This window comes from Microcaecilia unicolor, chromosome 2 (assembly GCF_901765095.1).
Source record: "Microcaecilia unicolor chromosome 2, aMicUni1.1, whole genome shotgun sequence".
Lineage (NCBI taxonomy): Eukaryota > Metazoa > Chordata > Amphibia > Gymnophiona > Siphonopidae > Microcaecilia > Microcaecilia unicolor.
The window spans coordinates 447098811-447113218 of record NC_044032.1 but is presented as its reverse complement, the minus strand read 5'-3'; the positions used below and the strand labels follow the sequence as shown (position 1 = coordinate 447113218).

At 46.6% G+C, this 14408-nt stretch overlaps 1 protein-coding gene across 2 annotated transcripts in view; it reads left to right on the top strand.

Moving 5' to 3' along the window:
- LOC115461225 (drebrin-like protein A) overlaps positions 1-14408 on the top strand; it is a 212628-nt gene that overhangs the window by 171136 nt on the left and 27084 nt on the right. For both annotated transcript variants that reach the window (XR_003940673.1, XM_030190909.1), the window contains exons 8-9: positions 7395-7449; positions 13026-13100. Coding sequence is in view for 1 of the 2 variants with exons in the window: in XM_030190909.1 (XP_030046769.1) it covers positions 7395-7449; positions 13026-13100 (130 nt within the window). In the remaining variant the exon portion in view is untranslated. The remainder of the gene's footprint in view (positions 1-7394; positions 7450-13025; positions 13101-14408) is intronic.

Here is a 14408-nt window from a genome sequence, read left to right as displayed (position 1 = left end):
CCGTGGAAGTGTAAGCTGCACCTGCACCAGCCTCTCATCTACCGAATACCAATTTATTTGAGTGCTGTCTCCTCCTCCTCCTCCTCCTCCTCCTCCTCCTCCTCTTCTTCCTTGCTTTAACAGCATAAATGTGGAAAGTCTTCCATTAAGGAGGTGGTAGAGTCACAAATGATGACGGAATTCAAAAAGGAGTGGGATGAACACAGAGGATTTCTAATTAGAAAATGGAAGTTATATAAAAGCTAACCTTAAATGGCTGCATGTGTGTGGATATGTCGAGTGACACTTAGATGGTGACTCTGGCTGTGATGAACTAGAGCTGATACCTGGCAGACTTGTATGGTTTGTGTCTCATACATGGCAATCTGGTGTAGGATGGGCTGGAAAGGGCTTAGACAGCAACTTCAGTGGCTGGAACATGAGGACAGTGCTGGACAGACTTTTACGGTCTGTGTCCCACAAATGAGAACATGAATAGGCTGGAGTGGGCTTCGATGGCAACTCCAGCAGTTGGAACATAAGGATGGGGCCAGATAGACTTCTGTGGTCTTTGTTCCAGAAACACGAAAGAAAAACCATAATCAAGTATATAATATCTTTTTGTTCCAGAAACACGAAAGAAAAACCATAATCAAGTATATAATATCACACTCGTTGATTTAATGATGAATTGATCATGAGTGTGACTATTGGGCAGAGTGGATGGACCGTTCAGGTCTATTTGCTGTCACTTACTATGTTACTATTAATCCTCTTTGCTCCCAGGCTGGTGCACAGACCTCAGCTCTGACACAGGCACGAGAATCAGATGTCACCTGACCTACTGCCGCGTGCATGTGGCGGCCTCTCAGCACACACTGCCAGTGAATCAGAGACAAATCTTACATGTGCGCACCAGAGTTCCAAGTTCCAACTTCCGTTCCTTCCTTGCCTACAGTGCTGTGGCTCAAATCCAGAAAGAGACTGAGGGAGCTGACTGGAACTTTCTTTTATGTACTATTAAATTCTTACGGGGATGGGTGGGGATGGGTTAAATTCTTGCGGGGATGGGTGGGGACGGGTTGGGATGGTTTAAATTTTTGCGGGGATAGGTGGGGATGGGTAAGATTCCAGTGGGGATGGGTGGGGACGGGTAAGATTCCAGCAGGGACGGGCGGGGATGGGTAAGATTTCTGTCCCCGTGCAACTCTCTAATCTGCACCTAACTTATGCACCAGGATTTCCACCAGGTTTCAGTTGGTGTAAGTTGAGGATCCTGGCGCCAAACGCTATTCTATAAACAACATGAAACTTGGAGCGCCATTTATAGAAGCGCTCAGTGCAGATTTTTTTCAGCGCTTTGGGTGCCATTTACTGAATCTAGTCTTCTGTGTGCAGGTAAAGATATGTGCATAATATAATCCACATATTGCAAATGCACTTCCAGGGGTGGAGGGGAAGGTGGAGAATGAAGCAATCCATAAGCAGTGGAATGGGGTGGGCCTCAGGGACCATGGCCTTACCAATATTTTGCTCCCATACAGCATCAGCAATCGGGGAGATGGGGGGCAGAGACAGAGATTGGTTTGTTTAGCTGTCCCAGGTAAAAAGATGTTCTTCCCCTGAAGTAACGTACATCATTTAAAAAAAAAAATCCAAGATGTTCTACTGCCTCTGAAGCAATGTACATCGTTTTAAAAAATCCACATCCTTTAGCTTTCATTATACAAAACTAGGCATTCATAGAAAACAGATGCAAATTTCTGGGGGTAATTTTTCATTAGGCAATAAACTTCACTGGTCATTTTGCTTCCATCAATAAACCACTTGGGTAAAAATTACCTGTGGAATTTTTGACCAATACGGGCACTTTTGATTGTCTACCCTTTAATATGTGGAAAAATAAGTGTAGATGTAGCAAAGCAAATTACAGACATAACTAGGCAATTTGTACATTCCCTGCATGCTTGTAAAGTAGTTGGCACTAATTTTACGAAGAGAGAACGCTATACTTTCTCTTTAAAAAGTGTCACGTACACACACACATTCCATCATGGCAGCTCTGTACTTTGAGCCTTCATTTTTTTTGTGAATGTATGCATGGGGGTCAGTACTGAGGCAGCACAGTTACTGCATTAATTTAAGTACTGACGATTAAAATCATACATACCTATTGTTTCTAATAATCGCTCAGGCTATTATTAGAAACAGTGGGTTTTCTGAAGTCTAGGGCAGGCTATTAATGGAGGCACTAACTGTCTCGTCCACCCTGCTCCCCCGCGGTAACCAGCATTGCTCTCCTCCACCCCCACCCCACCACAATGACTGGATCTCTCTTCTTACCTCTCCTTATGGTTATGGTGCTTGGCTAGTGTGGGGCCTTGAGTACTTGTGCATGCTGAAAGCCTTGAGTATCTGTGCATACTCGAGGCCCCGCACTGACCCAGCGCCAGAACCGTGAGAAAAGGTAAGAGGAGGGATCTGGTCATCATGGGGTAGGTGGAGGGTGGAGGAGAGCAATGCTGGTTACTGTGAAATCTGGGGTGTGGGCTATTATTGGGGGGAATCTAAATTTGGCTTTAAAATGAACCAGTGCCGTAGCAAGGGTGGCTGCCACCCGGGGTGGTTCGCCGCTGTGCACCCCCCCCCCCCCCCGGGTGCAGCACGACCCCCCCTGGGCGCATCGACACCCCCCCCTCGGCGCACATTCTTACCTAGTGGCGTAGGAAGGGGCGGCGGGCGGGAGGGCCGGTCCGCCCCGAGTGCACGCTGCTGGGAGCTGCGTCAGCTCCGCTGGTTCCCTGCTCTCTCTGCCCCGGAACAGGAAGTAACCTGTTCTGGGGCAGAGGGAACAGGGAACCAGCGGAGCCGACACCCCCCCCCCCCCCCCCCCCCAGCGGTGTGCACCCGGGGCGGACTGCCCCTCCCGCCCCCCTCTTCCTACGCAGGAAGGTGGGCTATTATTAGAAACAATACAGTATATTCAGTGGTGCTATCCATATGCATAGTGGTGCTGATATACTGACAGTAGGGTGACTCTGCTGGCCCTGTAAGGGTAATTCTGTAACAGAGCAGCAGATAGGAGCCTGTTCTGTAATGGAACATGGGTGCCTACTTTCCTTTGTAAAATACTATCCCAACTGGGTATACATGAGCCCACAATTCAGGCACAGGCATATGCAAGCCACTGACCTGATGTAACTGGAAGGCATCTAAATGCCAAACATACATGCGTACTTTACAGTATTCTATAAGATGCACACGAAAGTCCTGTCCATGCTCCGCCCATCTGTTTGTGCTGTGTAAGATAGGTGCACTTTTACAGAATAGCACTTGGGCACAAATTTGGCATATACGCATATATGTGCACGCTTAAGCACGCATATATTAGCATTCTAAACAATTTATGTGCATAATGCTTCCTATCCATTTAGTTGAGGTTAAGCAGGGCTAAATGGAACTTATATGTGGTCCAGATAGCAACTGAATATTCGCATTATCCAGATAATTTTAAAACCTGCCCTCACTCCACCCCAAATCCAGCCCCTTATTCTACAGATATTGTATGGATCGTATCAGGCCGTTCAGTCAGATTTTTGGCCTAATTCTATCTGTAATATAGTTAAAACTAAAGCAAAGAAATTAGCAGAATGTATGTGTGTCATATAGTATGGTTCAATTCAGGATCAGTTATGGTTTCAGTACCCCTCTGGTATTTACCTGCCAGCTTCTCAGGACAAAACCACCCAGAGAGGAAGAAACAGCTATTTCTTTAACTTACGTTTATTTATTTTCACTCCACTTAGAATTTCAACTTCATTATCAGTTGGTAAAGGTAATGTAGCTCCAGTATACATTAAAATAATGCAAATGACACATTTTGTACAATTGTCTTTCTCAATATAAAACAGAAAAACACAGCTGCATTTTACATTTCAAATGCTTTATTCTGTCACTGTGTTTGAAACCGTTTTCTTAATAAAAATCCGTTTTCTGAAGTTGTCTGCTCCTTAGTAATATTCTGCTGGCCATAAGAGCCAGCTCAGTGGCTGCTGAGAACCCAAAATATTATCAAGCTCCTTCATTGTGTCCTGGAGGAGTAATCTGTTTAGTGTTTGGCATTCCTAATCATTTTGAAATGTTGCCACCTACAACTGCTGGTTTCATTTTTTCTAGACATCCTTAAACTCTCCTTACATAAAGGTTTGTGGCCATATTTATAGCTTCTTTCAGCCTGGACCACTGTCCTTCCACTTCTCATTCGTCCTCACAGCCCATCAGCTCCTTCCTCGGGTATTCCCCCATTTTACTAAAGTCAGCATGTTTGAAATCCAGGACTTTGAGTTTTAAGTGGCCGCCCTCCACTTCAGCTGTCATATCAAACCAAACTGTTTGATGGTCACTGCTGCCCGGGTGGGCACCCATTCAGACATTCGACACACTATCCTCATTTGTGAGCACCAGATCCAGCGTTGCTCCCTCCCTCGTGGGTTCCGTCACCATTTGTCTGAGCAGAGCACTTTGGAAAGCATCCACGATCTTTCTACGTCTTTCCGATTCTGCAGATGGAACCTTCCAATCTACATCCGGCAGATTGAAATCTCCCAGCAACAGCACCTCTCTCTTCTTTCCCAACTTTTGAATATCTGCGATCAGATCTTTATCTAGTTCCTCCAATTGTGTCGGAGGTCTGTAGACACCCACATGGTTCTATCATCTGTTTTTAAGGTGATCCATATCGCTTCTTCCTTTCCCCAGGTCCCTGTCATTTCAGTTGCTGCGATATCATTTCTCACATACAGAGCTACTCCTCCACCTTTACGACCATCTCTATCCTTCCTAAATAGATTATAGCCTGGTATGTTTGCATCCTATTCATGGGAACCATTGAGCCATGTCTCCGTGATCACAACAACATCTAAGTCTGCCTCCAACATCAGGACTTGAAGGTCATGAACTTTATTGCTTAGACTGCGTGCATTTGTGGTCATCACTTTCCATGTACATTCCCGTGAAATTTTTTCTTCTGTTTAGTTTCTTGTTTAGTCTCACTTCCTGCTGTGTTGGTAAGAAGTGATTTGGTAAGATTATTATTGTTTTCATTGCTTTCTTTTCTACTGATGCATCTTGTCTTTAGCTTTAGCTGGGGGTGACCACTTGAAGTGAACTGCCTCCATATGCCACCCCCGCCTTCTAGTTTAAATGCCTAGAAATATATTGTCTGAATTTTTCCCCAAGGATTTTTTTTTCCTGCTACAGTGAGATGCAGGCCATCGTCACAGTATAGTCTTTTTGTTGTATTGCCCCATCCTCCTAGTACCTAAAACCTTCTTGGCGACACCAGACTTTGAGACAGCTATTGAAATTCTCTGTACTTTGCAATCTTTTCTCTCCCTTTCCAAAGGTAGGTAGTACTTCAGAGAAAGCTATTGTTTGTATCCCAGTTCCAGAAAAGCTCTCTGCATGGCAAGTGGGGTATTACTGGACAAGTCATTTGTTCCCAGGTGGATAACAACATCAGTGTTTGACTCCTTAGTTTCTTCTCTGATTATAGAGATTATTCGCTTTTGTACTGCTGGTAGCCGAAGAGCCTGGAAGGCATTTCACTTTGCATGGCCCCTTCAACTGTGTTTCAAAGTTAATGCCTAGGAAAATGCATAGGAAAATTGAGTATATGGAGAATCAAATCTGCAAGAACTCTTTGAGGTTCCTGAATATTCCCAAATCTCCAATAATAGCACCAGTTGATATGCTGCATATGTATTCGTGAAATCCAATCCTTATCTCCTGTGGTGCGAGTTCAATATTTGAACCTTTTTGCGTGCTCTGACTCTGTCTTTATGGGAGATAAGGAGCAATCTGTGCAAAGTTTTTAGAATCATCCCTGGAGATTGTGACTCAGAGAACCACCTTAATAGCAACATTTGCTTTGGAAATAAGACTGTGTAATGGATGAGAAGTTTCTGATTAAAAAATAAGAGTATTTCCAGATTTATCTAGTAGTACCCAGAAGCGAAGCCAGGAATTCTTGGCCTTACAGCCTAGAGTATAAGCTTTGGGTCTGAAGTTTGTATTGAGATTTCCTTGTTCTTGTGTTGTTATGGTTGAGAATAAGTCTTACATAGTAACATAGTAGATGATGGCAGAAAAATACCTGCAATGTCCATCCAGTCTGCCCAACAAGATAAACTCATATGTGCTACTTTTTGTGTATACTTTACCTTGATTTGTATCTGTCATTTTCAGGGCACAGACCGTAGAAGTCTGCCCAGCACTAGCCCCGCCTCCCAACCACCAGCCCCGCCTCCCACCACCGACTCCACCACCCAATCTCGGCTAAGCTTCTTGTTGGTGTAAAACATAGCAACCTGATTGTCTGTCTAAATTAAGATTACTTGGTTGGACAGCCGATCTCTGAAAGCCTTTAGAGTGTTCCAGATTGCTCTTAATTCCAGGAGGTTGATCTGCAGACCTCTTTCCTGAAAGGACCAGGTTCCCTGAGTGTGGAGCCCATCTACATGAGCTCCCCACCCCAGGAGAGATGCATCTGTCATCAGCACTTTTCGTGGCTGAGAACCTTGGAATGGTCGTCCTATGGTCAAATTGGATCGAATCGTTCACCACCAAAGAGAATTCCGAAAGCCAGTGGACAGTTGGATTACATCCTCTAGTTCCCCCGCAGCTTGAATGTTTTTTGAATCCAAACAACTTGTTGGATTTCTTGTGACTAGAGAAGAAGCAAGGACCCAAGTAATAGTTCCATAAGTCCTCTGAGGCTGGCTAGATTATGTTAGCAGTAGGAGGCGTCTTGATATTTTGATTGTATATTTCCTTTTTATTATCTTTTGTATCATTGATTGTGGTCAAAATGTTTGAGTTTTTTTATTGCTTTTTATTGTGGTTTCATTTAGGTGTGATATTTCCTTGGTTGCAATGATATAATTCTAATTGTTATATTGAAATAAGATAAAAATAAATGTTAAAAAAACACACAGAACAACAGGTTCAATAAAATGTTGGTTCTCAAGCTGGTCCTCGACTATTCCCTAACCAAACTGGTTTTCAGAATATTCATAATGAATATGCATTAGAAAGATTTGCATGCAGTGTCTCCATTACATGCGGCTGTATCTCATGCATATTCATTGTGGATATGCTGAAAACCAGATTAGCTAGGGAGCATGCCAGAGAGAACGTAAATAAACCAAAAAAAATAAGAGACAGGTAAAACTTGACTTGGAAAAGACAGGGGTCACAACAGTGGAGAAATACGGGAAAGAGGAGCAATAACCAAAGAGAAAAGATGTGCTTATGTTGACCTATGAAAAGATGAAGAGGAGGACAAAACCATTACAACAGTACTATAGCGAGAATATAAAGAAATAGAATGACATTCCTTATCTCTGTCTTTATAGGAAGGCACAGGCCAGACTAGAGGCAGAGGAGAGGAAGAAGGAGAAGGCCAAATGGGTGAGCATGAAGTTTTTGTACCTTTACTAGAGCAAGCTGCACCAATGATTAACGTTAATGATTGTTTTCCTGACAGTGAGAATGTGGATTTCTATTTCTACTTGGACATCCATTTCTGTGTCTGGGGCATGTGTTCAGCTCTGCGTGGGCAGTTAGGTGTTACAGGCTGCAGTTTGCTAGCAGTCTCTCTGCATCTTTTTATGGGTTGGTAGGAGGTGGTCTCAGTTCTAGGTGGGGTGGCACTAGGTATGAATGCAGTTTTGGGTGGATTGCAGGGGTGTAGCAACCATTGAATGAGCCTGGCAAAAGCCCAGGGTTGGCCAATGGTAGGGGCCACCTGCTGCTAGAACCCATTTGACATGCAGTAGCAATTCAGCAGGAGCATGCCTGCTCCCCCAAAGTCAGCCATCTCTCCGCCATCCCCCCTCCTCCACTGCACTCCCTTCCTCTCCCATTGCCCATGATCCATTGTCTCTCCTTTTCTCTCAATTCCCCTTTCCCAGCCTACCTTCAAACATATCTCTACTACTAGAGGTCACCAGAAGTAGCAGCGCTTCACAGCTGTTGCCTGTGGCCTACCCTGGAGCCTTCCCTCTGATACATCCTGTGCCCCTCTGACACAATGTCCAGTTTCAAATTGGGTAGGATGTATTAGACTCTTAAGTCAGGTTATTTTATCACGAGTTGGGTTATCCTATATAACAATTTGCACCTCCAACGTTCTACGTCTGGATGCCTGGGTTCGTAACATCCATAACCACTCATTGCCCCACCCTCGCGTCAAAACGTAATGACGTCAGAGGGCGGAACAGTAAGAGGGAAGGGAAGCCAGCGCCAGCCAGCCAGAGAATGTTCAGGTACAAATTGAGGGGAGGAGAGAATCGTGAGGGGAGGGAGGAAGGGGAGGGCAGGGCAGGGCAGAGGAGAATGGATGGGATGGGAGGACAGTAGAGGAGAGAATCGCGGGACATGGATGGCAGGGCAGGGAAGAGAAGAGGAGAATCGTTGGACATGGAGGGGAGGGAAGAATTGCTGGACATGGAGGCATAGGCGCCGACTCCGTGGGTGTTGTGGGTGCTCGAGCACCCCCGATATTTGACCCACCTGAAGTCCCAGAACGGAAGTTCCCAGCCAGCCCAACCTGCGCTGCCCACCCTCTTCTCCCAGTCCTTTGCCTGCTCCTCGCCTTCCTGCGTGCCGCCCAGAATTTAAGGTAAGAACTTTTAAATTCTGGGCTGCACACAGGAAGGCAAGGGGCAGGCGGAGGACTGGGAGAAGAGGGCAGGCAGTGCAGGTTGGGCTGCCAATTGGAGGAGAGGGAGGGAGGCGGGGGCCTGGAACTCGGAGGAGAGGGGGGCCTGGAACTCAGAGGAGAGGGAGGGAGGGGGGCCTGGAACTCGGAGGAGAGGAAGGGAGGGAGACATGGAACTCGTAGCCCATACACCGTACGCGTTAATGAGCGCCTTGTCAAACTCAGAATGGCCGCGAGGCAGGAACTCGAGCCACAACTGGCTGTTGACATCCAGACTCCTGTGCTGCTCAAACTCCATTGTAACCAGCAGGGTGGCGGGAAGTGGGCGAGCGCGGAACTCACACCACAACTCACTTCCTAACGGTTCCCTTAAAAACATAATCACCATTACATGATAACCTTGCTAGCGCCCGTTTCATTTGTGTGAGAAACAGGCTTTTTTTACTAGTTTTACCATTAGTCGGGTTATTTTAGCACAGGGTTCCATTTTATTCAATAAGACTGTGCTAAAATAATCTGACTTAACTGTAGCCCACATTGATAACTCTCCCCTCCCCAAACCAGCTAAGTTGAGGCTCCACCCTAACTCTGCCTGTGGCCCTAACCTATCTGGTTAGGGGATGGTCGGTTAGTAGTGAACATATTCAGTGGCACTAACCAGTTAAGTGCTGATGAATATCAGCTTCCAGCTGACTCAGGGTTTAACCAGACCAAGTGCCTCTCCCGCTTAGTTAAACCCTTTAGAAGGCCCTTTTTATTTTACAAAGTAGAGAAGGAAATATATTTCTGTTTCTCCAGTGCTGCATACATTCAGACTTCTCAGAGTTCCTATTTCTAGTTAGTGGTTGCTTATTTGAGGCTCTGTCTGTATTCTGTGGGAGTGATAGAAGTGAGGTATTCTGCTAATGCTTAGTTTCTGTGTAGAGATCTGTAGCAGTCTGACTTGTTCTGCTTTTCCAGCAGGAAGTATATTGGTATTCTGGGCTGCTGCCTTTTTATAGGTAGGAATGTTGCTATCTTGAGTCGTGGACGTTGGTGCTGCGTTATTGTGTCAGGTTTTCTATGTAGATGTGGAATGAGTGTTTTGCAGGGGTTGGTTACTTGAGTCCTGAAAGGTTCCTCTCCCAGGTCATCCTGGTCCTCGCTTCCTTGGGGCCATAGGCGTGTTTGACTGTTTCATTTGGGGGGGCAAAGAATGGGCGGAGCATATTAGCATATCATTTGCATATATAAATATGCAAATGAATATGCTAATATGGAGGAAGGAAATGAAATTTACAGGCAAAATATCACATGCACATTTCAAAAAGCTGACACATTTCAATTAATAAATTATGAATAAAATACTTTTATTTACCTTTGTTGTCTGATCATTTAGTTTTTCTATTCGCTTTGATCCCAGTGTCTTCTGTTTTATGCAGTGTCTTCTTTCCAGTAGGCTTCCCTCTGCTCCTCACCCTCCCAGTCCCATCCATCTCTTGCTCCTTCCCTCTGCTCCCCAACCCTCCCAGTTCCATCCATCTTCTGTTCCTTCCCTCTGCTCACCATCCCTCCGTCCCATCCATCTTCTGCTCCTTCCCTCTGCTGTGCCTGACCTCTCCCAATCCCATCCATCTCTTGGTCCATCCCTCTGCTCCCCACCCCTCGCAGTCCCATCCATCTCTTGCTCCTTCCCTCTGCTTCCCACCCCTCCCAGTCCCATTCATCTCCTGCTCCTTCCCTCTGCTTCCCACCCCACCCAGTCCCATCCATCTCCTGCTCCTTCCCTCTGCTTCCCACCCCACCCAGACCCATTCATCTCCTGCTCCTTCCCTCTGCTCCCCACCCCTCCCAGTCCCATTCATCTCCTGCTCCTTCCCACCCCTCCCAGTCCCATCCATCTCCTGCTCCTTCCCTCTGCTTCCCACCCCTCCCAGTCCCATTCATTTCTTGCTCCTTCCCTCTGCTTCCCACCCCTCCCAGTCCCATCCATCTCTTGCTCCTTCCCTCTGCTTCCCACCCCTCCCAGTCCCATTCATTTCCTGCTCCTTCCCTCTGCTTCCCACCCCTCCCAGTCCCATCCATCTTTTGCTCCTTCCCTCTGCTTCCCACCCCTCCCAGTCCCATTCATCTCCTGCTCCTTCCCTCTGCTTCCCACCCCTCCCAGTCCCATCCCTCCCAGTCCCATCCATCTCTTGCTCCTTCCCTCTGCTTCCCACCCCTCCCAGTCCCATCCCTCCCAGTCCCATCCATCTCTTGCTCCTTCCCTCTGCTTCCCACCCCTCCCAGTCCCATCCATCTCTTGCTCCTTCCCTCTGCTTCCCACCCCTCCCAGTCCCATCCATCTTCCCTCTGCTCCCCCCCCCCCCCCCCCCGAGGTCCAAGATGGTGACTCCGTTTACCCCCTCGCTTCCTCCCTCCCTCCGGTGCAGGCAACAGTCTTCAGCTTTTCCAGCGTTCCTGGCAGCGGTAGCGATGTACACGCTGCCTTCGGTCTGCCCCGGAAGCCTTCTCTTCAAGTTCCTGTTCCCACCTATGCGGGAACAGGAAGTTGAAGAGAAGGCTTCGGGGCAGAGCCAAAGGCAGCGTGTACAACGCTACCGCTGCCAGGAACGCTGGAAGACTGCTGCCTGCGCCGGAGGGAGGGAGGAAGAGAGAGGGGTAGACGGACACGCTCCTCTCCGTCCGCTTGGCTTCCCTGCCCTCTCTGTCTGCGTCCCGCCCGAAAGGAAATGACGTCAGAGGAAGGCGGGACGCAGATAGAGAGGGCAGGGAAGCCAAGCGGACCGAGAGGAGCGTGTGCCTGCATGTGGTTTTTTTTTTTTTTTTTTTTAAACTAATGGCGCGGCGGCGCCTCGCGTCGTTTGGGGGGGCATTGCCCCCCCTCGCCCCCCCCCCCCCAGTCTACGCCTATGCCTTGGGGCTCATCTTAATTTTTTTGCCTGAGGCCTGTTCAGTCCTAGCCACGCCACTGGTGGATTGGTTCAGGGTAAGCACTAACCCTTAATTCTGTACAGTGCTTCAAAAGCTAGGCACCAACTGGTGACACTGAAACAGAAGTTAAGCGCCAAAGCAGTGTGAAAAGGCAGTAGACACCTAAGTGCGCTTAAGCACTTTTCAATAACTTGGTACTTAAATTTTCTAGTGTGTAACTGCAAGGGGGGACTTCACATGGGCAGGTCATGGGCATTCCAACTATTTAAGTGCACACTTTATTGAATACTGATGATAGGCACTTAACTGCTGAATATAGGTGCACCTCTATAATTTCTGCCTTACTGTAGTACTCTATAACGCATTAGCTGTTGGATTCTATATATTGCGTCTAGAGTTCTGTGCCAAAATCCAAGCGCATTCTATAACAACGTGCATAATTTTGTTGACTTAATGCCAGTCAGCATTTTTAACAGTGCTTAACAAGCACTAATTGGCAGTAATTAGAATTTATGCACATAAGTGTGGTTATGGGTGGGAAAATGACATTTAGTGAACGTTTCAAAATTTACGTGCACTGTTATAGAATATGCCCCTCTGCACCTACATCAACACGCCGGTACTTACGCCACATTTTCCTTGGTGTAAATGAGTTCATGTTGTTCTAGGAACTGGGATATCAACTAAGCATATTCTATGTACCGCACCTAAATCTAGGAGCTGCTTATAGAGTACACTTAGGCGCAATATGTAGAATCTAGCCCTAGATGCACAAATACTCCATTACAGAATACGAGTTCAGCACCTAGATTTTGGATGCCTACCTTTCAGTGCCCTGTATAGAATTGTTCCCTGTGGGGTCCTTTTACTAAGCTGTGGTAAAGGGGGGCCTACGCTAGCATCGGCATGTGTTTTTGACATGCGCTGAGGCCCCCTTTTACCATAGTGGGTAAAGGGCTGGCCATTTGGGGGGGTGGAAAAGAAATGGCCGTGCGGCACTTACCGCATGGCCATTTCAGTGAGGAGCCCTTACCGCCATCCATTGAGATGGCGGTAAGGGCTCCCACGCTAACCCGGTGGTAACCGGGCAGCGAGCGGCGCTGCCCAATTACCACTAGTTACATTCTGGTGCTACAAAAATTTGTGAAAATTACTGTAGCACCAGAAATGCCATGCGCTGGGGGTGGCAACTACCACTAGGCTCCTGCAGTAGCCCGGCAGTAGTTACAGATTGGCACACGGCAAGCCCATTGCCGCTTGCCAACCCTTTAGTAAAAGGGCTCCTATGTGCATTAACAGAAATACAGCAGCAATTCTGGCCCTCACTTTTCACGCATGACTGCTGTACTATATTCTGAAGAGTGGGGATTTATTTCAACATCTTGCTATTTTTTTTTTATTCCTGAGCCAGGAGCAGCAGCAGAGGGAACATGAAGCTGAAATGAGGGACAAGTTCAGAAGAAGTGAATCCATTGAGAAGGCAGCAGTGAGTATCCCATTCTCCCTACACCCAGTGCAGGGGACTTACTCGTCCTCATGTGGTAAGAATACCTCATTTACCACCCAGAGCAGCAGGAACATACTTTGACTTCATTTTCCCATGCTCAGTCTCTTCCTTGGAAGTCTGATCAGTGGCACTGGATGACATTTGGCAGCAAGACTGATATTCAAGAATTCGAAATATGAAAGAGCAACTCCACTACTCAAAATACTGCACTGGTTATTCTACCGGAAAGGGAAAGAGGAAGGTTCCTGCCAAATCCTCAACTGTGCTTTAGTTTGTGTCAAAAACCTATGAAAATTGAGTTTATGCAATCAGCTGGCATTCATAGACAAGAGAATTCCCAGATAGACTAACAAAATCCATCCTCTACCCATCGTAAGGAGAAGGGGCCAAGCCAAGGCTGCCGCACCAGCTCAGAGGATGGAAGAGCCTCTGACTTCTCAAGGTTTAATTTGAACCCAGCAAAATCTCCATATTCTCGAAAACATTCCATCAAGGCTTTAAAGAAGTCCGGGGGCTTCAGAGGTGAACCAAAAGGTAGTCTGCGAAAGTTGCCAACTTGAAGTATCTATGGGAATGCTTTCTATCTCAGGATGATTGACAATATCTTGAACGAGAGGATCTATGGTTAAAACAAATAACATGGGGGAAAGGGGGCAATCTTAATGGGTAAACTGAGCAATGATAACTGGGTCAGAAAACACCCCATTTTCCCAGATTTGAGCTTTAGGGGAATCATACAAGATTTCAACAATGCTGACAAAGTAATCCCCCAGGCCATACTTTAGCAATGCGGCCAGTACAAATTGCCAGGAGATCCTATCAAAAGCCTTTTCTGCATCAAAACTCACTAAAAGGGAACACAGCTCATTATGATGAACCATTTATCGGGAAGCCAGGATTTTGCTTAGATTTTTAGACACTTGCTGCTGAGGCAGTATAATTTGGCCAGAAGTTTCACCTCAAAGTTAAGAAGGGAAATTGGGCAGTAGGACTCGGGCAAAGAAAGAACCTTACCCGGTTTCGACAAGACCACGATTCGTGCCATGGAAAGGGAATCCAGCGTACTCTTCTGTACTATTATCGAATGAAACATCTCTGTCAAGGAGGAGTATCTTGCAGTATCTTATGAAATTTTGCCCAGGACCCATCTGGCCCCAGGGCTTTATGGTTAGGACTGTGACTAATAACCAATTTAACTTCATCCACCGAAATGGGTCTCTGAAGGGTCTGGACCGAATCAGCATCCAATGACGGTATAGCCATACTATTCAAATAAGTTGCACCATC